This window comes from Helianthus annuus, chromosome 3 (assembly GCF_002127325.2).
Source record: "Helianthus annuus cultivar XRQ/B chromosome 3, HanXRQr2.0-SUNRISE, whole genome shotgun sequence".
In the NCBI taxonomy this organism is placed as follows: Eukaryota; Viridiplantae; Streptophyta; class Magnoliopsida; order Asterales; family Asteraceae; genus Helianthus; species Helianthus annuus.
The window spans coordinates 108,999,784-109,026,670 of NC_035435.2; the positions used below are offsets into that span (position 1 = coordinate 108,999,784).

The window sequence follows — 26,887 nt, forward strand, 5'->3', positions numbered from 1 at the left end:
AAATAAAAAGAGAGTAGAGGAGTTAGTTCGAGAGCGGGGTGAGCTAGAGGAAGTAGCAGAAGAGTCAGATGAGGAGATCATTCCAGTCACGGAGACGATAATGGACGACGAAGTCCCACCTCCGGTCCAGAAGGGTATTATATATGACTTCGGGAGTGACTCTGATGATGAAATAGATGAAGAAGAATGGGTGGCGTATCAAAGGTCGTTAGTGAAGAAAAAAGTAATTGAAGAAGAAGTGGAATTGGGGGATTCCACTGATTGGATGTTTGATAAAGTGGAAAAAGATAAAGTGATGGAGGAGGAAGTAGAGTTAGGAGACTCAATAGGGTTAATGTTTGGTGCAGAGGAAGAAATTGAAGAGATAGAAATTAAGTCGTCTGGGAGGATGAGTTTTTAGAGTTAGAATTAGATGGTTTACCAGTATATGAAGAGGTAGGAGTGTTGGATCCTGATGGGGATATAGCATACTTTGATGCTCTACTTGAAGGTGAATCGACAGAGGTGATCGAACCTACCTCTTACGAAGAGACTAAGTGTGGGGATCATCCTGCAAGAGTGGTGGAAGAAGAAGAACACCACAGCTGGCCCCTGGTGTTAGTGATAGATGAAACTTCAGAATCAATAAAACCGCAGGAGAGGGCAAAGAAACGAAAAAGAAAGAGAAAGGATCTAAACCGGAAGAGGATCGAAGGTTGGGTCGAGATGGAAAAGAAGAAGACATTACAATTCACGCACGATCATTCCTCTCGCTACATGTCATGCATTCGGTTTCTTCCAGGTAAATATAAATTCTGGTGGTCTGACCCGTTTCAAATTTTTAAAATATTTTATAATTCCACCAATAAATTTTTAACTATTTTTGAGGACCGGGTGGAATTAAACGGGTTGGATAGGGTGCAGATCAAAGAGAAGCCTCCTGATTAAATTCAAGTGTGGGGAGGTTTTGTAGAGTTTGTAGAGTTTGTATATTGAGTCTTTTATTTTGTATCATGAGTCTAATTTAGTAGTGTTGAGTCATTTTTTTTTTTGAGTCGGTACTGCTTTGGTTTTTGCTTGTTTTTGTTATGCAGGTTTGAATATGTACCACCCGTACTCAGTCTCCATTCGGGTGATTTTGGAGCTGCTTATCAGATTTCAAGCATTTATCAAGTATACCAGTTAGTGTTAGTTATTTAGCTAATCTAGTTATTCCTTATTTGCATTCTTAGGATTTTTAGAAACCCCCCCCCCCCAATTAATAAACAATTAGTTGAGTCGTGTCAGTTTAAGTCTAGATCGAGTCATTAGCGTAATTTAGTAGAGTCTCTTGGGTTCGATACTCGGACTTCCTTAGGCTATACTGCATCGATCGGTACACTTGCCGGTCGTGTGGTTTAGGGTTTAGAGAGTCTTAGTTTTATAAATTTAAAACTTAGAGAGTCTAGATTAGGGTAATTTTAGTTGTTTTTAAGTAACTCACATTTAGCACATCAATGACCTAGGGAACGCGTGTGGAATGCCCAAGAATCGAGGCAAAAACACGACCCCTAGAGTCGAAAGTGATGACAAGCCTACTGCGAATAGTCGAGTTGCCTTGGGTAGTCGATGTCTAGTAGCCGCAGACAATCTATCTCTCGATTTTATGTGTTTCGATTCTGAGAACCGCAACCGCGTACTCAGATGACTCGTTGATTTTTTTTATGTGTTCATATGTGCCTTCTCTGTTTTGTGCTTATGTCTTGGGATGTTATTCGATTTCGCTATCATATCAATCAACACACACGACTCGCATTTGCTGTTCTATCTTAAATCGACACCCAGTCATCGCAAATCTAGACGGTATCATACTATGTTATGCTATACGACTAAGTTAGACTATACTATACGATGCTATTCGATACGATATTCGAACGACACGCGAACTTTGAAGGATAGGTTTCTGTTTTCTGACTACTTCAGTGATTAAGTGCCTAGGTATTTATGTGTTTCTGTGTTTGCGCTCTAGGTACTTATGTGCTTATGTGCTTCTCTACTTCTGTGATTCTGTGCTCTGTGTACTTCTGTGTTCTATGATTATGTGTATCTGTGATTATGTGCCTATATGTTGCGAAATATGTGTTTCGACGTGATTCTAAGCTTTAGATAATAGTAGACGTGTGAGGTGAGATTCGATTCTGTTGTGTTGAGTCTCGTGACGATGTCTGTTGCAGACCATGTCGTCATCCGGACACCGAACCCCACTTACCCGCTAGGAAAAGAGGGACAGACGTCTCGCTGCTATCATCTCCAAGCAAGTGGTGAAAGCCGTAAGTGAGGTGTATGAAAATGCCAGCAAAACGTCTGAAGAATCCCGAGCTGAAAACCCTAAGGATTCAAGTAAGGCTGCTTTCAGCTTCAAGCAGTTCAAAGCATGCGGACCAAAAGAGTTCACTGGCGAAGATGGTCCTACAGCCATGTTTCACTGGTTCGACTCAGTCGAAGTCACTCTGCGCCAGAGCGGATGTCCTAAGCATCTCCGCACTCTCAATGCTACAGGCGTCTTCCAGTCCCGTGCTCTAGACTGGTGGACGGCCGAACGAAACAAGCGCGGAAATGATGCAGCTTACGAGCTAACATGGGAGGAGTTGAAGGCAATCATGATCGACGAATTCTGCCCTCCTCATGAACGCCAAAAGCTGGAGGACGAATTCTGGGGAATTAAGCAGAAGGATGGAGACAACGCTGCTCTCACTGCTCGCTTCAAGCAGCTTAGCATCATCTGTCCTAATCAAGTCAAGACCTCATATCAAGCCATCAAGAAGTACATTCGAGCTCTACCCGACTGTGTAGCCGACTTTGTTCACGCCGCCAAGCCAGCAACGATCGAAGAAACCTACCTGCTAGCCGCTGAGATCAATGATAAGCGAGTAAAGTCTGGTTTTTGGGATAAGCCAACCAAGTCTCTGCATCAAGCCACCTCAGCACCCACCGACACCACCTCTGCTCAATCCTCAAGGTCCTCAAGAAAGAAGAAGAAGAACAACAGCTCCAGCAACAAGAACTGTGCTGTGACAACTACTATTGCTCCTCTCCAAGCTGTACCAGCTCAACAACAGCAGCACCCTCGCTCAGCTCCAGTGATCAATGCACCGCCAGCAAAGCGTGCATACACGGGCCCTCACCCACTCTGCCCGACATGCTCTTATCATCATCCAGTGGGTTTAGCTCGTCGTTTTTGCACTCACTGCAACCTGTACGGCCATTTCACTGTGAACTATCGCTATCGTCCCCGTCAAGCCCCAGTTCAAGCTACTGTCAACCAAGCTCTACTCTCCGCCCCTCAAGGCCAACGAGCATCTCCAGCACCTGCAGTCAATGCTCGAGTCTGCTTTGCATGTGGTGACCCTAACCACTTTGCAAACAGGTGCCCGAACAGGGTGGTTAAGCAGGAGCCCCAACAGCAACAGCAACAACAGCAGCCTCAGCAACAGCAGCAAGCAGCCCATGCCCGAACCTTCAACATCAATGCCCGTCACGCTCAGGCGGATAACAACGTGGTTAATGGTACGTTCCTTGTGAATGGTATTTATGCATCATGTTTGTTTGATACTGGAGCCGATAACTGCTTTGTGTCGTTTGAATTCAGAAGCTCCTTAGTCGTAAGCGCTCATATCTGTCCTCGTCATTCGAAGTCGAAGTCGCTACGGGAAGAACTATTGCCGTTAACTCTGTACTCCGTGATTGTACTCTCGAACTCAACAATCACATTTTCCCAATCGACCTTATTCCAATGCAACTCGGAAGATTTGATGTCATAATAGGCATGGACTTTCTTCGCGAAAACCATGCCGAAGTTGTATGCTTCGAGAAGATGATCCGATTCTCACTCGCGAATGGTGATTTATTGTGTGTGTACGGTGAAACAGCGTCGAAGGGTCTCAAGCTTATGTCGTGTATTCAAGCCAGCAAGTATCTCCGCAAGGAATACCGAGCTTTCTTGGCCAACATCGTAGTAGCGGAGAAGGGAAAGAAAAAGAAAGTTGAAGTCAAAGACGTTCCAGTGGTTCGTGAATTTCCTCAGGTGTTTCCTGACGATCTTCCCGGACTACCACCAAGTCGTGATATCAACTTCCGCATCGACCTCATTCCTGGAGCTAACCCCGTTGCCAAAGCTCCTTATCGACTCACTCCATCCGAAATGCGGGAACTCTCGAACCAACTCCAGGAACTACTCGAAAAAGGCTTTATTCGCCCGAGCACCTCTCCTTGGGGCGCGCCAGTCCTTTTTGTCAAAAAGAAGGATGGGTCGTTCCGAATGTGCATCGATTATCGGGAATTGGATAAGCTAACTATCAAGAACCGATACCCCTTGCCTCGAATTGACGATTTGTTTGATCAGCTACAAGGTGCAACATGCTTCTCTAAGATCGATCTACGTTCAGGATATCATCAGCTACGGATTCATGAGGAAGACATTCCTAAAACCGCTTTCCGAACCCGTTATGGCCATTACGAATTTGTAGTTATGCCCTTTGCTCTAACCAACGCACCCGCGGTTTTTATGGATCTGATGAATCGCGTGTGTAAGCCTTATCTTGACCGTTTCGTCATCGTGTTCATCGACGATGTCTTGATTTATTCCAAATCGAAAGCCGAACACGCGCAACATCTACGTTTGGTTCTCGAGTTACTTCAGGGGAACCAACTCTATGCCAAGTTCTCCATGTAGATCCTGCGAAGATTGAAGCCGTCAAAAGCTGGATTACGCCTAAGAACCCGTCAGAAGTTCGTTCTTTTCTCGGACTAGCGGGCTATTATCGACGATTCATTGAAGGATTCTCCAAGATCGTTGTGCCACTTACCGCTCTTACTCATAAGGACAAGCCTTTTGTGTGGGGAAACGCACAAGAGACTGCCTTCCAAAGCCTAAAGCATATGCTGTGCAACGCTCCGATTCTTACGCTGCCCGACGGAAGCGACAACTTCATTGTCTACTGTGATGCTTCTAACCTTGGTCTCGGCTGTGTCCTCATGCAGCGAGACAAGGGATATCGCTTTTAACGTTGGAAGTTGTTTAACTTGCGCAAGAGTCAAGGCTGAACATCAAAGACCTTCTAGCTTACTCGAACAACCGCCGATACCTATATGGAAGTGGGAGAGTATAGCTATGGATTTCATAACAAAAATCCCGCCCACGCCATCAGGTCACGACAGTATTTGGGTCATAGTCGATCGTCTAACGAAATCAGCCCACTTTTTGCCGATACGAGAAGACTACAAGGTGGAACGACTAGCCCAAATCTACACCGACGAGATCATTCATAATCATGGTACGCCTCGTGACATCATTTCAGATCGGGACGCTCGGTTCACTTCGCGATTGTGGGAAACGTTTCAAGCGGCCCTTGGTACGTCGCTTAATCTAAGTACTGCATTCCATCCTCAAACCGACGGACAGACTGAAAGAACGATCCGTACTCTTGAAGACATGCTCCGAGCATGTGTCATAGATTTTGGCGGAAGTTGGAACAAGCACCTGCCATTGGTTGAATTCTCGTACAATAACAGCTATCATGCCAGCATTCAAATGGCACCTTTCGAGGCTTTGTATGGTAGAAGATGTCGATCGCCTATTGTGTGGCACGAGATCGGTCACTCGCAACTAACCGGTTCCGAGATTCTACAAGAAACGACTGACAAAATCCACCAGATTCAAGACAATTTGGTAAAAGATCGGAACAGACAGAAAAGTTACGCCGATAAAAGACGCAAGCCCCTTGAATTTGAAGTTGGTGACTACGTACTCCTAAAGGTATCACCTTGGAATGGTGTAGTCCGATTCGGCAAGAAAGGGAAACTAGCGCCTCGATATGTTGGACCTTTTAGGATTCTGGAAAGGATCGGAAAAGTCGCCTACAGACTCGAATTACCGGAGGAACTCAGTAACGTCCACCCGACTTTCCACGTCTCTAACCTCCGAAAATGCCTTGCTGATCATGATCTAATCGTACCGCTCGACGATCTTCAGGTCAACGAAACATTACACTTCGTGGAAAAGCCTGTCGAAATCATGGATCGCCAGACCAAGCAACTCAGGCGCTCTCGCATCCCGATCGTGAAGGACCAATGGGAAGGCAAACGAGGCGCGGAGTTCACTTGGGAACTCGAAAGCGACATGAAGGCTAAGTACCCGCAGTTGTTTAAATAAATAGATCTGAAGCATCAAATCGGTAAATCACGGTGTTGTGTAGCCTTCGAGCCTAATTTCGGGACGAAATTTCCTAAACAAGGGGAGGCTGTAACACCCCGTGTTTTCGAATGTCAAAGTCAAAGTCCAAGTCAACTTTGTCTTTCTTTGACTGTAGATAGTCTATTTTATGTTTTAGTTGTATTATGTGGAGTAAGTGTTGTAATCATCAAGAATCGAAGTAATCGAATGTTTTAACGCGAACCGAATTACGACTGTGAATAGTAGGAAGTAACAATGCGATAAAGTTAATCAATCAATAATTAAGCTAATCGATTCATCAATCAAACTCGAGACTCGAATTATGCGAATTGTGGTATTGTTATACTTGTGTGTGTGCCTTATGTGTTACTTGTGCATGTTTACTTTACGTTTGGTGTGGTATTCAAGCAAATCAATCGAAAATCAAATCGAAACTCGAAAAGCAATCGAACTCAATCGAAACCGACATCGAAACGCAACTTATAGAAGATTATATGTTAGATATAGTGGTTGGGATTAAAAGTAATTTGACTAGGAACTCTATCGTATTCGTATCATCGTCCATCGAAATCGAAACATCGAAAATCGTCACGAAATACTCAAAGTGTGTCGCGGATCGAACAGGAGGCATCCTAATCGAACAGGACAGCCGATCGGCTAGCATCTTGCCAGCCGATCGAGCAGCCCACTCGATCGGAGCTCCTGGCCGATCGGCTGCCACTTTCCTCTTTTGGAAGCCTATAAATAGGGTTGTCGTTGTCTTCATTTCCACTTTTGGAAAGTTCTGACCGGCCAGCTCCTATTCTTCATCTTTTCTCAGATTTCTCTCAATCCCGGTAAGTTTTAACTCTAATTCTTTTATGTTCTTGATCATTACTTGATTCTACACCTTTCTATCTTTCAAAACTTGGATTCTAACCGTGAAATCACCAAGATCTAAGTGTTCTTGGGTGATGTCATCATAGTGTTCTTGAAGAACATCATGTTTTGGCCTCATTCAACTATGAATGGCTTAGATCTAACCGATTTCCACATAAACAAGTTAAGATCTATCAAAGATCTAAACATCCACATGTTGTGAAGAATTGAAAGAAGGAATCCCAACTTTCTTTCAACTCTTTTACACTCAATGCCTTCAAACCGCTAGAAACGGAGCTTGAACCGGCTAACTAATCATTTTAACAAGTTAAAAGGTTCAAGATTCGGATTCTATCTATGAGGTTCACCGACGATGGGTTAAACTCTAAGCCGACGTTCCGAACCGCCCAACGGACGGACCTGGGTGATTCCTGTCCGAGCCGGAGAGACGGGTAAGAACGAAGGTATCATAGTTCAACTCGTTATCAAACTACCTCGATAAAATGACAAGTAACCAAACGACCAAGTGTTAGACGAAAGGCCGACCAGGTCAGACCTGCTGGCCGAACGGCTAGGCTGATCGAACAGCCCAGCCGATCGGACATACCAGCCGATCGACCGGGCCAGCCGATCGGCTAGCACATGGCGTCTCACTTTTCCAAACTTTTGAGGTATAGTATTGACGAAGTAGTGTTCGATCGAATATGTCACTCGATTGGTGAACATTACTGTTCGGATCATGAGATACTATGCTTCAACACTTAATCGTTTTCCAACTCGTTCGTAGTAGGGAATGCCAGCCGATCGAACAGACTGTTCGACCGAGTGACATTCAGTTGAGGACTAATTCTGAAGTTCCTAGCCGATCGATTGAGCTAGCCGATCGAGTGAGCTAGCCGATCGAACGAACCGTTCGATCGATCGACTTAAAGGTAGGAACACTTCAGTGTTCTCAAATGCGGCAACGAAAACTTCAAAAGTTCAAATCCTCAAAAACAAGCACACCAGAGGAAGAAACAATCCACTCGAATGGCCCAGCCGATCGAGCCTACTGGCCGAATCGAACAGGACTGTCCAACCGGACATACCAGCCGACCGAACAGCCCGTTCGATCGAACCTACCGTTCGATCGACCAGCCCATTCGATCCATCCACACTTGTTTACTTTTCCGCGTTACTTATTGTTGTGCTATCAAACTATTCAGGCTAATCTTACTCTCAGCGCTCCCTTCAATCCACAATCAATCACTGTGAGTATACTCGATTCCTTTTTGCTTTTAGCACTTTTGGGTGTTACAAACGTTACCTATCAAAACACAATCAAACACAAACTATTTGAACGCTAACCAATTGCATGTGCTACCTGACTAAATGAATGTTGTTTATTATGTTTACACGTGGAGTGCTATCTACCTGCCTTAGCAACGTAGTACTATAGTTTGGACTCAGCACCCGTTCACACGGGGGTTGTTAAGGACAATTACTTGCATGGATTACGGTGGTAATCATGTATTGCGAACCGTCTCGGACGGTCAACCCGCAGTCGTTGGTATCGATGGTCCCATGTCGATAATTAACATGCATCGTTTTCCTCTGTGTACGTGCCTGGTTATGCGTAAACTATTCGAATTCTATATGCTATTATCAAACTTGTGTGCTCACCTCTACATTTTATGTATTGACTTTATTTTAACGTATGTGACAGGTAATTAGGATGCTTACTTGCTAGGAAAGCGAGGCTTGAATAAGTTTCTAGAAGCCCCCAACAAATAGTTGTCTGCCAAGAACAAGCGTCTAAGGCATAGTTGTCTGTAGATCTTGTCCACTGGCATTACAGCCAGGAAGTCAACAGAATAGGGGTCTAGAAGCAGATAAACAATTGCTGTAATAATATTCGAATCTGAGTTGTCGGAACAGAATTACTTGTTTAGTTGTTATCTGTAATAATATGTTTGTTTATTCGGGATACGGTATGGGACGTATCTTTAACTGAATTATATAAATAGTTGTTATGGAAACTTCTGAAAAATCTGTTTCGCTCATTGCCGCGCCCCAATGATTCCGCCATCGGTTGGGGTGTGACACATGTAGGTACATGCTTCTCCAAAACTGCGTTTTGGAGGTAGATAATCATTTTTTCATCCAAACACTTTTTTAGATTATTTATGTTTACAAACGCAATAATCAAATAATCAATTCAAAATATAATCCAAACACCCTCTTAGCCCCCCACATGCGACCGACTTTAATGATACCACTTTCCAAAAGTTGTAAGCCATATGGTCTTGTTTCCCGGCTTATCTCATGAAAAGTTTAGGATTAAGACTAGGTTCGTAAACCACGTAGGAAAAATTAAAAAAACTTTTGTCATTGTTTGACGTTTTGGTCTCATTTGTTTTGTTGAGAGAAAACGTTTTTGACTGTTGCAAATTAGCAACTCTATATTAAACTAATAAACATTTCTTTTAGTGACTAAAATATTTCAGAAGATGTTACAAGCACGACATATTTGGAGTCCTTGAGTGCTACACAACTTGATATCTAAATAAAAGGATGGTGTCATGTTCTTAGTGTTATTACTTGAAAGTGGGATGGACCGGAAATGATGACATCTCACCCATCACTAGTGACAATGTCCATTATTGTTAAAAGTAGGCTGACAATAGATATCTGTAAAAGACATGATTAGACCTGTTTACTGAAAAAGTATATAAATGTGATTTTTTACTTTTTTTAAAATAAATAAAATTATGAGGTTAGGATCCATCATTTCTTTTTCTTGATACATAAAACATAAAACTGTGTTATAGACATGAGATATCAAGTAGTTAAACGAGTTGTATTCATATTTAATACTTGTGTTATACGCGTTGTCAGAAACCTGTTAAACCCGATAAGACACGATTTGTCAGCCCTAGTTAATAGGAATCATGGATTGTAATGATCTCAACTTTTGTCTGTTGGTCGGCAACGGTCCCAACTTTCAAAATTCCCACTAACGGTCCCATCTTTTCACATATTTGCCTTCAATGGACCCTGACTGACAGAACCCTAACGCCGTTAGTCTTCGGTCGCCGGAAAAACGTTTTTGGTCGGAAAAAGGTTCCTAAAGATCCGATCTATGGTTACAAACAGGTTTGGGATGAAAACTTTGAGTTTTCCGGCCAAAAAGAAGTTTTGTGGCGAAAAAAGAGTTTTCCGGCGATCTTAATAAGTGGGGCTTTTTACTAGAAAAGGTTCCTAAAGGTGCGTAATAAGGTTACAAAGAGGTTTGAGACGAAAAGGTTGAGTTTTCTGGTTAAAATGGAGTTTTCCGGCTAAAAACGTTTTTCGGCGACCGGAGACTAACGGCGTTAGCGTTCTGTTAGTCAGGTCCATTGAAGGCCAATATGTGAAAAGTTGGGACCGCCAGTGAGAATTTTTGAAATTGGAACCGTTGCCAGCCAATGGTCAATAGTTGGGATTATTAAAATCCATTATTCCTTATTAATAATAGAAAGTAGAAAAAACACACACAGCAAAAACAAATATTATCATTAAAATTATTATTGTTATTGTAGGTCCATTACTAACGGACTCATTATAGTCACTCCGCCAACACATTCTTAAGGGAAAATCTGTTAGACAAAACGACTCAAATACTCATCAACTGTAGTATATTTAACATCAGGATAAAGCTCCGAAGCCTCCTCTCCGAATGATGGTTCAATCTCAATGTTTGTATGAACACCCGTCACAAAGATTGCGTGCATGATTGACATGACCAAGTTGTGTGGGAAAGGAGATTCTACAGGATAATGAACAAATAGTTTATATATATTCAACCACCATAGATTAACCGAAAAGGTAGGATATTTTGTTGTTGTATTCATCCAACTTACCCTCTATGTTTTTCAATACTTGGTCTTCAGATAGATAGACCTTCTCCAATGTTTTGCCAATCTTTTTCTCCCACAACGACACAAGTTCGTTGAACGAGTATATGTTACCCGGAGGCTTTAGGTATACACTTTTGTTGACGGTTCTTGGGTCATCGACGGTTTTAATGGTGTAGGTTGCAATGTCATGTTCATCATTGATAACAACTACAATATGGATTATTAGAAAAGAAAAATCCCAAAATAAATATCATACTACTAGCTAGAAAACTGAGTATTTGCAATCAGTACTTATGTCGCTAACCGGTCAATAAACATATGACCCTTTTTATCTTAAAATTCAGTCGCAAATACCCAATTGTGTAGCAATGGTAATGCTAGAATATTTAACAGCTAAAGAAACCGGAATTGTGTTTACCTTTCGTGTTTCCATCACCTAAGCTAACGACTTTATCTCTTGGGGGAGCGGTAGCCCCGGGCTGAGCCAATGTTGGAAGAAAATAACCCGCAAAACCATTGGAATTTACATATGTATAAGGGATTTTTTCAGCCTCGATGGCTCGACGAACCTGAGCTTTGGCCGCTAAAGCAGTTTTGCCAGGTTCAACAATATGTGAACGATCCGCATCAAATCCGAACTCAGATGGGTAAAACCTCTTGATAATCATGGTAAGTACAAAAAGTTAGAATTCATAGGTACATTTACATTCCTTAATTTGTATATTAATAGGTTTATCTCTCCAGAACGAATACCTTAATATTACCAGCTTCTTTAATGGCGGCAACGATTTTAACTTGATCAGCAAGTTGGGTTTGACCTAATCCTACCGTCGAGATGACCACATCCACCAGCTTTATCGCCTTGATCAAACTCTCGTGATCATACATATCGCCCTGCCAAAATAATTACATGAACAATTTCTGTTAAAAGGTTCAATCATGTTATAACATTAGTAAACTGCAAGTACAATTGAGTAATAAATTGAATTTTTACTGACAGGGATGATAGTAACACCGGAGTTGTTAAAGGAGTCGATAAGTGAAGATTTGGAAGGATCGGAGAGCGTGGATTCCCGGACGAGGACGAAAGTAGGATGACCCGCGTTAGCGCTGGCTTCCACGATGAATTTACCGATGTAACCGGTTCCTCCTATGATCAGAATCTTACTCTTCTCCGCCATGTTCTGTGTAGAATGATAAAGATTGTATAAAACTAGAGTAGATATATGTGAAGTGGTTTTGAGAGTTTTAAGTTTAGCAAGCTAGAGTAGATATTTGTAGGGTGTGGAAAACTTGATGAGCCAGATATGGTATATTTACACTTTGATCCCTTTGGTTTTTTGATAGTTACTTTTAACCCTATTAGGTTTTGCGTTTAAACTAGTGGGTGAATCTCAAGCTTTGTAATACTCTGTTTCCATGACTTGCCCAAATTATGTATACCTACAATAACAAAAGTCATCTACGGTGTTTTTCAAGTCAATTTTGGCGGCGCAGGTTTCATACCTGCTGTTCACAAATTATAGAGTTAAATGCCTAGTTACTTAGATTTGGTGTCGAGAGGAGTTAGATGTGGAGGTCGAGAATCGTGATTTACGGGAAGACGAACAATGGGTTTATTGTGAAGGGAATAGACGTTTACGGGAGATCGAAATTGGCATACAAAAAGATTTAAGACAAAAGGCGAGGGTGAAATGGGCTAGAGATGGAGATGAAAACTCGAGTTTTTTCCATGGAGTGGTTAATAAAAGAAGGGTGTCGAATTGTATCCCGGGTATTATGGCTAACGGGGTTTGGGTAACCAAACCTAATTTAGTTAAACGTGAAGTGTTTTCTTTTTTCAGGGATAAATTTGTGGAAGACATGGAAGTCAGACCGAATCTGGTCTGCGATGACTTGAAGACGATTTCTGATGCGGAAGCTGATTCTCTGGTGTGTCCATTTTCGCAAAAAGAAATAAAGGAGGCGGTTTTTGATTGTGGTAGTGACAAGGCGCCGGGTCCAGATGGCTTTAATTTTCGTTTTATCAAACGTTTCTGGCATTTATTCGAAGGTGATTTTATGAAGATTTTCCAACATTTTTACGAGTATGGGACAATAAGTAAGGGGGTTGGGTCTTCGTTTATTACTTTAATTCCAAAGGTGGAGAATCCGGTGGGTTTAGGAGAATATCGTCCTATCACTTTGATTGGGGTAATCAGCAAGGTGATATTGAAGGTTTTGACGAATAGATTGAAGACGGTGATGGAGTCAGTTACTTACGAGACGCAGTTAGCCTTTCTGTCTGGAAGGTATATTCTGGATGGGCCTTTAATTATTAGTGAGGTTATGTCTTGGGCAAAAAGGAGGGGTAAAGAATTATTTTTGTTCAAGATTGACTTCGAAAAAGCGTATGATGATGCGTGTTAGTGTATATATATTTTTAGATGTTTATTTAAGCCCTTTTTACACTTTTAGCCAAGTTTTAAATTTATAAAACACGATATTTACTAACACTAAGCACACATATGGGCAAGTGCACCCATCGTGGACGTAGTATAGTGTTGGTAAGATACCGAGGTCGTCCAAGGACACAAGAGCTTTTAATACCGGTTTATCCTCAACGTCTAATCAAATCAAAAAGTTAGAAAAATGTTTTAAACTAAGAAAAATAAAAACTAACTAAATGCTGAAAAATAAAATAAAATAAAAACAGATAGACAAGATGAATCACTTGGATCCGACACGTGTATTAGTATAACCTTTGATTATTTTCGCACTTTTGCACTTGTTTAAGAGATTATCTTAGTTATTGTAGTAGGCCCCTTTTTCGGAGGTGACGTTACCCTCAACCCAGTAGTTTGAGTCAGCAAGGATACAATCCTAAAGGGTCGGATTATTGAAAGATAATGAATTAAGTTATTAATGCAAATTATGGTAGGCCCCGTTTTCGGCGGTGACGTTACCCTCGGCTAAGTAGTCTGAGTCAGCAGGGATACAGTCCTAAATAGCCGGGTTATAGTATTAATAGTAGTTAGCTTATGAGGGGGTCAAAGAGTTTGGATCCCCGCCATCCAATACCTATGGGCATTGAAGGAGATCCTACTAAATTTGACCCAGGTCCCAAGCAGGACCTCTAAACGCTGAACAAGGGCAAGACCTTTACCAAACCGTTCCCTTAACCCCCGACCAGGTAGCCAACATACCTCCATATAGACCGTGGAGATATGAATGGTGAAAATCTTTTATTTTATATAGACAGTAAAATAATGCCAAGACACCACGGACAAACGATAAGGAAAGATCACCTTCAACATAAGTAACTAGTTATTAAAGTCATTAATACAAAACCAAATAAAAAGTGCAAAAGATTAAAAATAAAAAGTATTATACTAAACACTTGTCTTCACCAAGTGATGTAAGAGACTTAGGCAAACATGGCCTTGATTGTCAAGAACTCTTACGATCAATCTTGGATCCCGAGACGACTCACACACTCTATGATGGACAATGGATGATGGTGGTGGATGATGGTGTTATGGTGGTGATGGGTGGTGGATGAAGTGTGAGAGAGGTGGTGTGCCAAGGGATGAGAGAGAATGAAACCAAGCTCCTCTATTTATAGGCTGAACAGAACGCTGGACACGGCCCCGTGTCCGCTGGACACGGCCCCGTGCCCGTCTGACATTCTCTCTCTTCATTAATTGTAATTGCGAATTACAATTAATGCGCCTGCTGTACTTTCAACACGCCCCCGTGTCCGCTGGGCACGGCCCCGTGGTGAGCAATGGAAGCTTCTACTGGTTTGTCTTTTCTGCTGCTTCCTGGGCACGCCCCCGTGTTCACTGGACACGGGGCGTGTTCAGTCTTCTGTTCTCTTCTCTTTGTCTTGGGAGGTGCCGTTGAGGGTCCGGGCAGTTTACTTTTGTTCCTTTTCTTGTATTTATGGTAGAATTAGTGGTCTTTTTGCTTCTTTTGTGATTTTGAGCTCATTTCATCCTGAAAATACAAAAGGAAGACAAAAACACTCTTTTTCCAACATTAGTACTTAAAAAGGGTTAGTTTTATGCCTTAATTGATGTGTTTTATATGTTGCATTTTACACACATCATATGATAATGTGCATTGGGGGTTTCTTATGTCTATTATGAAGCAAATGCGATTCCCGGATAGGTGGTGTCATTGGATCCGTGGAGTGTTAGCTTCGGCTGCTTCGTCTGTTCTGGTGAATGGATCCCCTACCTTTGAGTTTTCGTGTTCTAAAGGTATTAGGCAAGGTGACCCGATCTCCCCTTTTCTCTTTATTATTGTCATGGAAGCGTTGTCTAGTATCATTCGCCGTGCATGTCGTATGGGTATGTTCGAAGGGGTTCGCTTGCCTAATAGTGGTCCGATGTTGTCTCATTTATTGTATGCGGATGATGCGATGGTTATGGGAGAATGGACACAAGCTAACTTTCGTTCCCTTCGTAGGTTATTGTGGGTTTTTCGTTTGTGTTCTGGGCTTAGAATAAATATTAATAAATCCATGTTGTATGGGATTGGGAAGCCGATTATGGAGGTTCAAGATAAAGCGACCTGGCTAGGGTGTCGATATGGTGAGGTGCCGTTTAAATACTTGGGTATTCTAGTTGGTGGTAATATGTCGAGAATAAATAGCTGGGACCCGGTGATCCAAGTTTTTAAAAAACGGCTTTCTTTATGGAAGGCTCGTACCTTATCGATGGGAGGTAGATTGGTGTTGGTTAAATCGGTATTGGAGAGTATTCCTACGTATTTTTTCTCCTTGTACAAAGCCCCGGTTACGGTCATTAATAATCTAGAAGGCCTTATCAAGCGATTTTTGTGGGGGGGGGGACAGATGAGATCGGTAAAATACATTGGGTGGCTTGGGACAAGGTTGTGCGTTCCAAGGCGCATGGTGGTTTGGGTGTGAACCGGTTAATGGATTGCAATTATTCTTTGATGTTTAAGTGGATATGGCGATATAAAGTGGAAGGAAATGTGTTATGGAAACGGGTCATTGAGGCGCTACATGCTTCCAATCGTAGGTGGGATTTGGTTCCGTGGAACAAACAATCCAGTGGTCCGTGGAGCAAGATTGTCAAGGCAGCTTATGCGACTCAGATTCAGGGCACAAGGTTCATTAACATGATTCGCGGGTCGATTGGGAATGGGTGGGATATCTGGTTCTGGATAGATACGTGGGTAAGTGATGAACCTTTAAAAGATATTTTTCCGAGTTTGTTCCGCCTTGAGAAAAACAAGTGGTGCAAAGTGGTTGATCGGCTTGGCAATGATAATGGTAGTGGTATTATTCAGTGGGAATGGAAGCGGTATCCGGCTACGTCTGACGAGACACGGGAATTAATAGATTGCCATCGCATGGTCTCGGCCATTCAGCTTCAACAAAGAGACGATTCGTGGAGATGGAATTCGGGGTCTAATGTTATGTACACAGTCAAGGAAGTCAGAAGGTGGCTCTGCAGTGATCAAGGTAGTTCGAGTGGCGATATATACAAGTGGTGTAAGTGGATTCCGTCTAAATGTAACGTTTTTATGTGGCGAACTAACTTGGATAGAATACCTACGGCGTCTAACTTGGCGCGTAGGAATATTAATATAGGAGAGGGGTCGTGTCGTTTTTGCGGGGAAATGGAGGAGTCAACAGAACACATCTTCACGGCATGCTTGTATGCGAATGGGTTATGGAGTGGCTTGGGTGCTTGGATGAAGATCCCGCCACTGCTTTTGTTTTCTGTCCAAGACATTCTTCGAAGTGTGGAGGATTTGCCGATATCTACTACTAGGAAGGAGATAATCTATGGCATTTTGATCATTATGTGTTGGAAGATATGGGTGAACCGGAACGAGATAATCTTCAGACAAGGAAAGGCTAACGTTTCTAAGTTAATAGCGGATGTTAAGGCTATTAGCTTTCTTTGGTTTAATAGTAGATCGAAACAGGATAAGGTAGATTGGAACAAATGGTGTATTTTTGATGTAACTTGATGTATTGGTTTGTGGTTATCTCCGGCTTGGAGATAGCCCGGTGTTTGTTTTAATGAAGTTAGCCTTTCAAAAAAAAACTTAGATTTGGTGTCAGTGATTATAATTTTTGTACTCGTGTGATCCTTATCACTAGGGCTAGCAATAGAGATATGTGTAAGACAAGATTAAACCTATTTATTAAAAAGGGCTTTTTACATATTTCCCCCTCCTAAGCTGCTTTATTACATATTTACCCAAACCATAAAATCAATTACATATTTCTCCTCCCTAACTGATATATATTACATATTTCCCCTTTTCATTAAAATGACTCTTATTTATGACTATTTTGCCCTTAATGGACTAGTAAATGAATATTTACATATTTCCCCACTCTAATATGTAAAATCAATTACATATTTACCCAATTTATGTATTATCACCCAAATTCTTCTATACTTCGCCCCTGTTTACAATGATAAAAACATAAAACCAAAAAGTACAAAACATAAATTCTGTTCATAATAATTTCCGTTCATAATAATAAAAAAACATAAGTTCCGTTCAAAAAACATAAATTTCATTCATAAAAAATACGATACCAAAAATTTGAAATCAACCGCTCATCTTTGACTAATTATTTCACGTCTTTTTTGTACTTTTTCCTCGTCCCCTTTTACTTGTTGAGGCTTGTTGTGTAGGATCTTCAGGTGCTGAGTTTTTGCATGTCTTTTCACGGTGTCCATACTCACCACAACGTGGACATTTTTGTCGTTTTTTAGGCTCGTCACCTGGTCTAATCCTCCTCATCTTCTTCATCATGAGCATCATCCGATTCCCTATAAAAAAATGTTTAAACTGTATCTAAACATATTTAAAATGTATCTAAACCAAAATTTACCTTTCTTGCACCGAGCTTGTCTCGACATTATTATTCATCGTCACATAAATGGTTAGCTCTTTCTCGCCTTCGTACATACTAAGCATCAATTTAAAGTTGTCATTTGAATCAACCTTCACAAATTTTTGCTTAGTAGCGTATTTGTCGACATAAAAAACTGAAAATGATAGCTCCGGATCCGAAGAATAATGAGTGGCAACCTCTTCATTCAAATCATCAAAGTCGTATATGCAAGTGTCAATGTTAAGACATTTTTGAAAGCCAAAACAATAACGTTTTTTGTATGAGTTCTTAGCTAACCGAAAGTAACCTCCATATTTTAATTTTATCTTGTATTTAGTTGATCCTTGGCCAACAACATTCTCAAGCAATATTGGTGATTCTGCCCCATTCTCCCAAGTTGGTGTAAATGAATTATTTCCATATCATTCATATTATCTTTCATACAAAGCACCTGATTCATATACAAGAAGACTTTAAATTTCACATACTAATGGCAACCTAGTTGAGTAATATCAAACATAAACACCATTACTGTAGTAAAATTACATACATAATGATAGTTAACTATTGGTTATCAAATACAAATATATCACATCTTTCTAACTTAAAAAACCATTACTGTACTAAAATTCTTATGTACAAATATATCACATCTTTTTTTTTTAATCAAATATATATCCCATCAAAGTCGCTGTGTTCAAAGGTTTCAAGATTACGAGGTACTGTTGCAAGCTACCTTTTTTTAATCAAAAAATATATCCTAGGGCCCAGGTCACCTTTTCCACTGCCTACATTGCAAGCTACCTTTTTTAATCAAATAGTCGTACAATAGCAGTAATAATCGAACAGTTATAAAAAGACTTCATTTAATCGATAGATAGTATGAATCGAACCAGTAATAATCGAAGAACCAGTTATAATCGATGATGAACAGATAGATACCTAAAGTTATAATCGATAATGAAGAGATAGATACCTGAAGATGAACGTCGCTTTGGTGGGGGAGAGAAGAAACGTCACGTGTAAGGGTTTGGGAGATGAATTGATTATATGAATGGGATTTACACGCAGGAATAATTCAGGGTAGTTAGGTAATTTCTCAAAAAAAGGGGAAATATGTAATTAATTTTATGGCTTGGGGATATATGTAATAAAGAGGCTTAGGGGATACGGTGTGGGAAAAGATCACCCACGGCAAACCATGTTTACCGATCGGTAAACCACTGCCAAGGTGGTTACCGCTTTCATTTTACCGAAAAAGGGGGGGTAATCGGTGATGCATTACCGACGCGGGGAAGGAGGAAGGGGAGAGAGAGAGGGGGGTGTGGGGTGGGGTCCATTCCTATCTCAACCAATCACACCTTTTTCCTTTTTTTTTTTTAAATAGTTTACCACTTCACCAAGTGTTTAAACCATTGCCAACATTTTTCACCAAAGTTTAAACACTTTTGCCTAATTGACATGGCGCGCTCTCATTGGTCGGTTTTTTGGTTTGCCACTTTAAAGTGTTTAACCACTCCTTATACCCTTAGGAGGGGGAAATATGTAAAAATCTCTATTAAAAAAACACACTACTTGGTTATTTTTACCTTTTTAAAAATAAATAGAATTAGGAGGTTATGATCCATCATTTCTTCTCCTTGGTACATAAAACTAGGGGTGTGCAAAAAACCGAATTAACCGAACTATAATCGAATTAACCGACAAAACCGAACCGAAAAACCGAACCAAATCAAAAACCAGTAGGTCGGTTAATGGTTTTTCGGAAAAACGAAAGTAGCGGGTCGGTTATGGTTATCAATGTTTCCATACCCACCATAACCGAACCGAACCGAACCGACATGTAATAAATCTTTTGTAGGAATTAGGACTTTTCACTATTTTTTAATATATGATTGTTTATTTGAATTTGTGGAATAATTTTATCACTTTATTTGAATATTCGGTAATAATCGATATTAATATTATAGATTATATGTATTTTTCATACTATGCAATATACTAATATATACAAATATGCAATAACAATTTATTTCATGTTAAAAAAATTAAATTATTTTTAGCTAGGCTAAATACACGGTTAACCACCCACAATCGACCCGCTTAACCAATAAAACAGATTAACCATAACCACCATAACCGATCGGTTATGGTTATGGCTATTCATTAACCGACATCGTGGTTATGGCTATGATTATAGGCCAAAACCGACCCATGCACGCCCCTACATAAAACATACAACTGTGTTATAGACATGAGATATAAAGTGGTTAAACAAATTGTATTCATGTTTAATACTTGTGTTTTTCGCGTCGTCAGAGACCTGTTAAACCCAATAAGACATGATTTGTCAATCCTATTTATCACTAACCTATGTTAAGTTTCTAAGTTAAATCTACAATGTTTGCAAACTATAGGAACCATAAAACTCCATATTATATAAGCTTTTAAAGAAATGTTATTAATGGACCGTAACCAGGCCCAATCTATATATTTCCAATGGACCAGCGATTTTACATAGATAAAATACAATCATATTTTTAATTGATGAATAAATATAAGGATGGCTTTATAATATTTTTTTTATTGCCATTAACTTTGATAATACGATAACTTAAAGTTAATTTAAGGTTAACCTTTTATTTTACACAACAGTTAATGTATTATAAATTTATAATTGATTTAAAAAATACATTTTATTATTAATCTTACACTATATTATATATACCTATAATAATAAAAGGTAATGTAGGGCTAGCCCACATAGTACAAAGCTTTATCCCTTAAAAAGAAGGTCATGGGTTTAAACCTAGAAAAAAGAGTAATATAAATTTATTGGTACAAGTTGTTTTTTTATTTTACCAGCAACGACTATATACATATTGCTAGAAAACCAGCAAAAAATTGGGGGAACATACAAGAAAATAAACGAAAAACGAAATAACAGTCATAGAAATATCAAAATATGCCCACTTAGACCATGTGTAGTGGTTAAGAAAAATAATGCCCCTACCATGGGGCATTATCCGACACGTGGCAGTCCAATCAGCATGGGGCGTTATTGCAAAAGTGGCATAGTGGGAATAATGCCCAAATAATGTCCCTTCCAATCATTAAAAAAAAAAAACAAAAAAAACAAAAGCAAACTAAATGATCATTGGCTAGTCAAACCCACTTCTTCTCCCATTGGCCACATGCAAGAATCAAATGGAGCTATGCAGCGTTTTCTTAATAATGCCAAAATCAAATTTCTGAACTTTTTTTTTTAAATAACGCCTAGTGTAATGGAGGGGGGGGGCGTTTTTTTTTCAATTTTTTTTTAAAAATCACGCCCCACTACGGGTAAAAGCCCCTAGGGGCTTTATCAGGACACATCAGCGCCACCTAGGATCCACATCAGCCAAGGGGCTTTATCACGCCTTCTCTTAACTTGCAGGGTGTGGGATAACGCCCCCTATTAAACAAAATTAAAAAAAATTATTGGTTGCAAAGATATGGGCCCCACCTGATAAAGCTCTTCTTCCTCGTTACCATGATAAAGCCCCATCAATGACGTCCCGGTTTAACTTGCTTGGTGTGGATAGTGGCCGAGAGAGGCGGTGATGTGGCATGATGGAGCCCTCCATACCCTCCGGCTTACTAAGGGTAACATTTGTCATTCAGAAAAAAAAAATTACAGTGCTTTTCATCTACCTACCAACTTTGGTGCAGGAATTGTAAGGTTCCTTGGTTCTTTTGTTTTAGTACTACTTTTAGATACTGGTGCACAAAAAACCCGGACCTGGACCCGGACCCGGAAAAAAAAACCGGAACCGGGTATTATAAAAACCGGGTTTTCTATACCTGAACCCGAACCCGACCCTACCCATAGGATAGGGACCGGGTATGCATATTTGATCTAAAACCCGAACCCGGAACCGGGTTTTTTTATACCCGGTTTATACCCGAAACCCGGTTTTTATAATACCCGAAACCCGGTTTTTATAATACCCGAACCCGGTTTTTATAATACCCGCAACCCGGTTTTTATACCCGAATATATAGTTGACATGCAAAGTAGAAAAATGTAGAGAAAAATGTTTACTGCAGAATTTTAAATGTATTGATGGCTATCTCTTGCTTTTAAATGTAGAAGCTATGATTATTGCCATTGATGGCTATCTCTTGCTTTTAAATGTAGAAAAATGTAGAGACTGCCGTTGCAATTGTGATCTCTCAAAAGAGACAAAACATCATTTCCATTGACAATCTATTGCTTCCACTGCACAACACAATTTTATTAATTTGATTAGTAGGGGCTTCAGTCAACCGAATTTAGTACACAACTAATGTTATGGTTGAATATTTACTGCAGAATTTTAATGCACAACTAATATACACAACTAAAAAGAATTGGTTATATTCTTGCTTCTATCCAGCAATAACTTGAACGAACCAACAAACAAAACAATCAGAAAACACAACTCAAAAATGGCTTCGCAAAGTGCTACGTCTTCCGTTGGCGTGGGTTCTACGGCTACTAAAGCAAGCGTCGTGGAGGTTATTCCTACAACTCGAAACCAAGAAGTTTGGGTTCATTACGAGTTATGTAAAATGTCGTTTGGACCAAACAAAGCTCGATGCGTTCATTGTGGAGCTATGTTGAAGTCTGATTCGAACACGACGTTGAAAAAACACCTATCAACGTATTGCAAAGTTTTGAGGAATGATCCGAACCAAGGTCAACCACCATTGTCAACACCAAGCTTCCACGGTAGCTTCGGAGTCCGCCTTTTCTTTTAGTGGCCGAGTCATTTCATTAAGGAGGACGAAGCTTAGTCCCGAGTCGGTTGAAATGTGTATTTGCTTGAAGGACTATTTGGATGCGGCGGAGCGGATTCAACATGTGGAGTCACTTGAAGATGAAAATGGCGTTGAAACGGATATACACGAGGAAGAGGTCGAAATGGGAATGTCAAGCCCACTAGAAGAAGACTAAACGAAGACAATCAAAAAACGAAGACGACCAAAAAATATGCACTTTGATGTAATCTTGTTTAATTATTAGGTTTCAAGCATTAAGACTTCTAGTTCTTATGATTTAACAAAATTATGTATGCACTTTGATGTAATCTTGTTTAATTATTAGGTTTCTAATGATATTTGCCACCGCTACTTAATTATATAGTATATTTCATTACAAGTGGAAACAAATATGCCAATACATATTTCATGATATGTGCCTCTGTTTATAAAGTTCAAGGGGTATATAATACATAGAGTAAAGTGTGTGTGTTCAATTTTTATTATCTTTTCGGTATAATAAATTGGACATTTAAAATCTCAACAACTTTGTCAAGATTTTACTAGCAACGACTTAAAAATGTAACAATATTGAAACCGAAAATCGACGTCTAGATGATAGGAATAAATAACCATATGAAGAACTATAAATTGTGCCTCTGTTTATAAATTGTGCCTCTGTTTATCAATAGATTTGATGTCTATGTGTGAGAGTTATGTTTGATACATTTTAAAAGCATAGTTTCGGTCGGGTTTTTCTAATACCCGGTGCGGGTTTTTGCCCAACCCGATGCATACCCGAACCCTACCCGATGAATACCCGAACCCTACCCGATGAATACCCGAACCGGACCCGAACCCGGAAATAGGGTATTATAATACCCGGGTTTTATAAAACCCGACCCGAACCCTACCCGAACCCGGGTATATAGGGTATACATTTTTGGTAGAAAACCCGGACCCGGACCCGACCCGGTTTTTAAAAAAACCCGATTTTGTAAAACCCGGTCCTACCCGAACCCGGTTCCATACCCGGAACCGGTTTTTTAAAAAACCCGATTTGTGCATCACTACTTTTAGATTCCTTTGAATATTTCTTTTGGATAAAGAAATCTGGTTTCAATTGAACGTAAATAAGAAACACATTTACATAAATAAATTATTGAGTAAATTACAAGTTTTGTCCTTTACGTTTACATCAAATTGCAGGCGCTGTCCTTTTGGCCAAAAATTTACAGGCGCTGTCCTTAACCTTTCAAAATCTTGCACGTTTTGTCCTTTAGACCAAACCTGGTTAGAAATCTCAGTTAAAAACTGTCATGCAATGCACATGAGGGTAAAATGGTAATTTCCCTCTCAACCCTATTTAAAATAAAAAGAAGAGTAAATTACAAGTTTTGTCCTTTACGTTTACATCAAATTGCAGGCGCTGTCCTTTTGGCCAAAAATTTACAGGCGCTGTCCTTAACCTTTCAAAATCTTGCACGTTTTGTCCTTTAGACCAAACCTGATTAGAAATCTCAGTTAAAAACTGTCATGCAATGCACATGAGGGTAAAATGGTAATTTCCCTCTCAACCCTATTTAAAATAAAAAGAAATTCATTAAAACAATACCACCCACCTATCACTTACCCCCACATCACACACCATCATCTGTGTCAAACTCCACCCACCTTCCCTTCTCTTCTCAAATCAAACTCCACCCATCAAAGTCAAAACTCCACAATCAAAACACCTTTTCAGATTCTATGGTGTTGAAACAGAAGGATAAATAAATGCAACAGTTATTAATTCAATTATTCATTATCATGATATTAAGTGTTAAAAGAGTGAAATTAATATTTACATCTATTTGTTATGAATATATATCTCGGTCGCTTCTTCGGCTTACGTGGCAGGACTCACCGTCGCCGGAAACCGCTTTCATTTCCTCTAAGAATCGCGTCCTTCATCCCAACCTCCGTTTGAAAATCGAACATCAGTTTTTCTCTCGTCGCCTCGATCTCACCGTCGTCGGAAACCGTATTCACCTCCACCGCTTCCCGGAATACTCCGCCGTCTCCGATCATCTGTGTCAAACTCCACCCACCTTCTCTTCTAAAATCGAACATCTACACAAGTTTTTACAAAAAATCTTTGCTATTTCTTCATATCCGTTTCTGTTGACCGAGTTGTAAAACCCTGTAGTTACCTCTGCGGGATGAGATCTGTTTCTATACCATGAAGGAACCAGCAGCAATTTACTTGACACCTTAACTGTAGTGTTGTTAAAAGATGATGCTGCTATTGAAGCTCACCGTCGGCTCCCATACCAATATTCACACCCTATAAAAATCAACAACAATGTTGACCACTGAGATTTATGATGGTGTGTGTGTAATGGTGGGGTTAAGTGGTAGGTGTGTGGCATTTATTTAATGAAATTCTTTTTATTTTAAATGGGGTTGAGAGGGAATTTACCATTTTACCCTCATGTGCATTGCACATGACAATTTTTAACTGAGATTTCTAACAAGGTTTGGTGTAAAGGACATGTTGGATCTGAGTTTGTTTTTTATTGTATTTTATGTTTGAAAATAAGATGAAGATGGATGAGTGTGCAGCGGAAATTATAATGAAAACAAACTTTGCATACAATCAAACGAGAGTAATACTTTCATCAAACATCTTTACACAAAGAACCGAAAGATTGAATTTATTTCAACTACGATTACAATGATTGATGTAAGAATGCAAACTCCCCCTCAGCCAGAGCTCAGTAGTTTGTTCGTGCAAAGAAGACGAATGATGCAAAGAGCTAATAGAACAGTACAAAGTACTGAACTATTTATAGGCACTTGCAAACTACTGAGCATCTTTGCTGACGTCACCATGAAAGTGACATCTAACCTCCTAACAAACTCTAACCTCTGATCTATACAGACACTGCTTGTGTTAACTACTGCTAATACATTCTATTACAAAACAGACTTTAGAACAGCTGCTGCAACCTTCTACTGCTGTGAACCCAGCAGCACTTGTACGGATCAGCAGTGCTTGACTCAAGGCAGTAGATTGAATCAGCAGGACTTTAGTCTTCCATCAGATCTTTAGTTGAGCAGCAGTTATGGGTCAGCAGTTTAGCAAGATCAGCAGATAGGAGGTCATCAGTAGTTGTAATCACTTTCAAGGGGAGAGATTTGTATATCAGCATCTGCTTATTCAGAATCCACTGCTCTGATCCAGTTTTGGCTTTAATTATCTGTTCCTCTGATAGGGTTCAATCCCAACAATCTCCCCCTGGAACAGATAATGCCAAAACCCTTCATTATTTGTGGATATTTTATTGCCTCATTAACAGCTCCCTTATCTGACCTTTAAATTGTAACTCAAAGTCAAGGGCATCTGTATCTTCATCATCCCTGCTAAGTGGAAGATCAAGGAGATCCTGCAAATCTTCAAGACTCAGGCCAAGAGCTTGTTCCCTTGATATTTTCTCCACTTCTCCGCCAGACCTGAGCAAAGTCAATACGCAGGTCTGTTTGTCAGTTTCCCACTTTTGTATTTTTGAGCCTGGTGGGTTTCTTGGGAGATGCTTATTTGCAGAAGTATTTGGTGAGGCTGGCCTGTTCATCACTGGCTGAGCAGTGGTAGCAGAGTTTTCCTGTTCAAGTTCTTCTTTTAACGTTCTTAACAAGCCTTCTTTTACAACAGCATTTCCAGTAAGAATTTCTTGAACAGTTTCAGCTCCTAACTGGCTTTGTTTCCTTCTTTTGTAGATGGCATTACCAGCTGGAGCAGTGGCTCTCCTGATTTGCAGCTTTGATGGTCTTTTTGAAACCGCTGCTTCAAGATAGTCAGGTTTTTGATGAATTTTTGGATCTTTCTTTCTTAATTCCTCCAACCTTTTGTAGGTTGACCTGACCACATCTTCTTTCCATCTAGCAATTTGTCTTTTAGTACCAAAATCAGCAACAACCAGTTCTTCTTTCATTCTCTTCGGTTCCATTTGCTTATCATGTACATTCTTTCTGAACTTTGCCCAATCAGGAGGAGTGTGAGTGACTTTCCTTTTTATCATGTCTTGAATTCTTGCAGCTTCAACTTCAAGCTCAGGAACAGTCCACTCTTTGTACATGTGTCTCTCTCCTTTGTATCTTTTATAAAACATAATGCTTTCAATGTAGTCTTTCTTCAAGGTTTCAGCTGCTCTTTCTGAAATTTGTTGACTGACATTCTTCACAAAACGTTCTAAGGAACTGACTTGTGTGAGCAGATATTGGTAGTATCTTGATACTTCTTTGTCAGATTTCCCTTGTGTGTTT

At 40.1% G+C, this 26,887-nt stretch overlaps 1 protein-coding gene across 1 annotated transcript; it reads right to left on the reverse strand.

Moving 5' to 3' along the window:
- Positions 1-10,563: 10,563 nt before the first annotated feature.
- LOC110929525 (isoflavone reductase-like protein) lies at positions 10,564-12,173 on the reverse strand. The gene is made up of 5 exons (XM_022172681.2): positions 11,925-12,173; positions 11,680-11,820; positions 11,345-11,582; positions 10,930-11,133; positions 10,564-10,835 (listed from the first exon to the last, which is right to left on the reverse strand). The coding sequence occupies exons 1-5, from the start codon at positions 12,105-12,107 to the stop codon at positions 10,669-10,671; spliced, it is 933 nt and encodes a 310-aa protein (XP_022028373.1). The 5' UTR covers positions 12,108-12,173; the 3' UTR covers positions 10,564-10,668.
- Between the last annotated feature and the right edge of the window lie 14,714 nt (positions 12,174-26,887).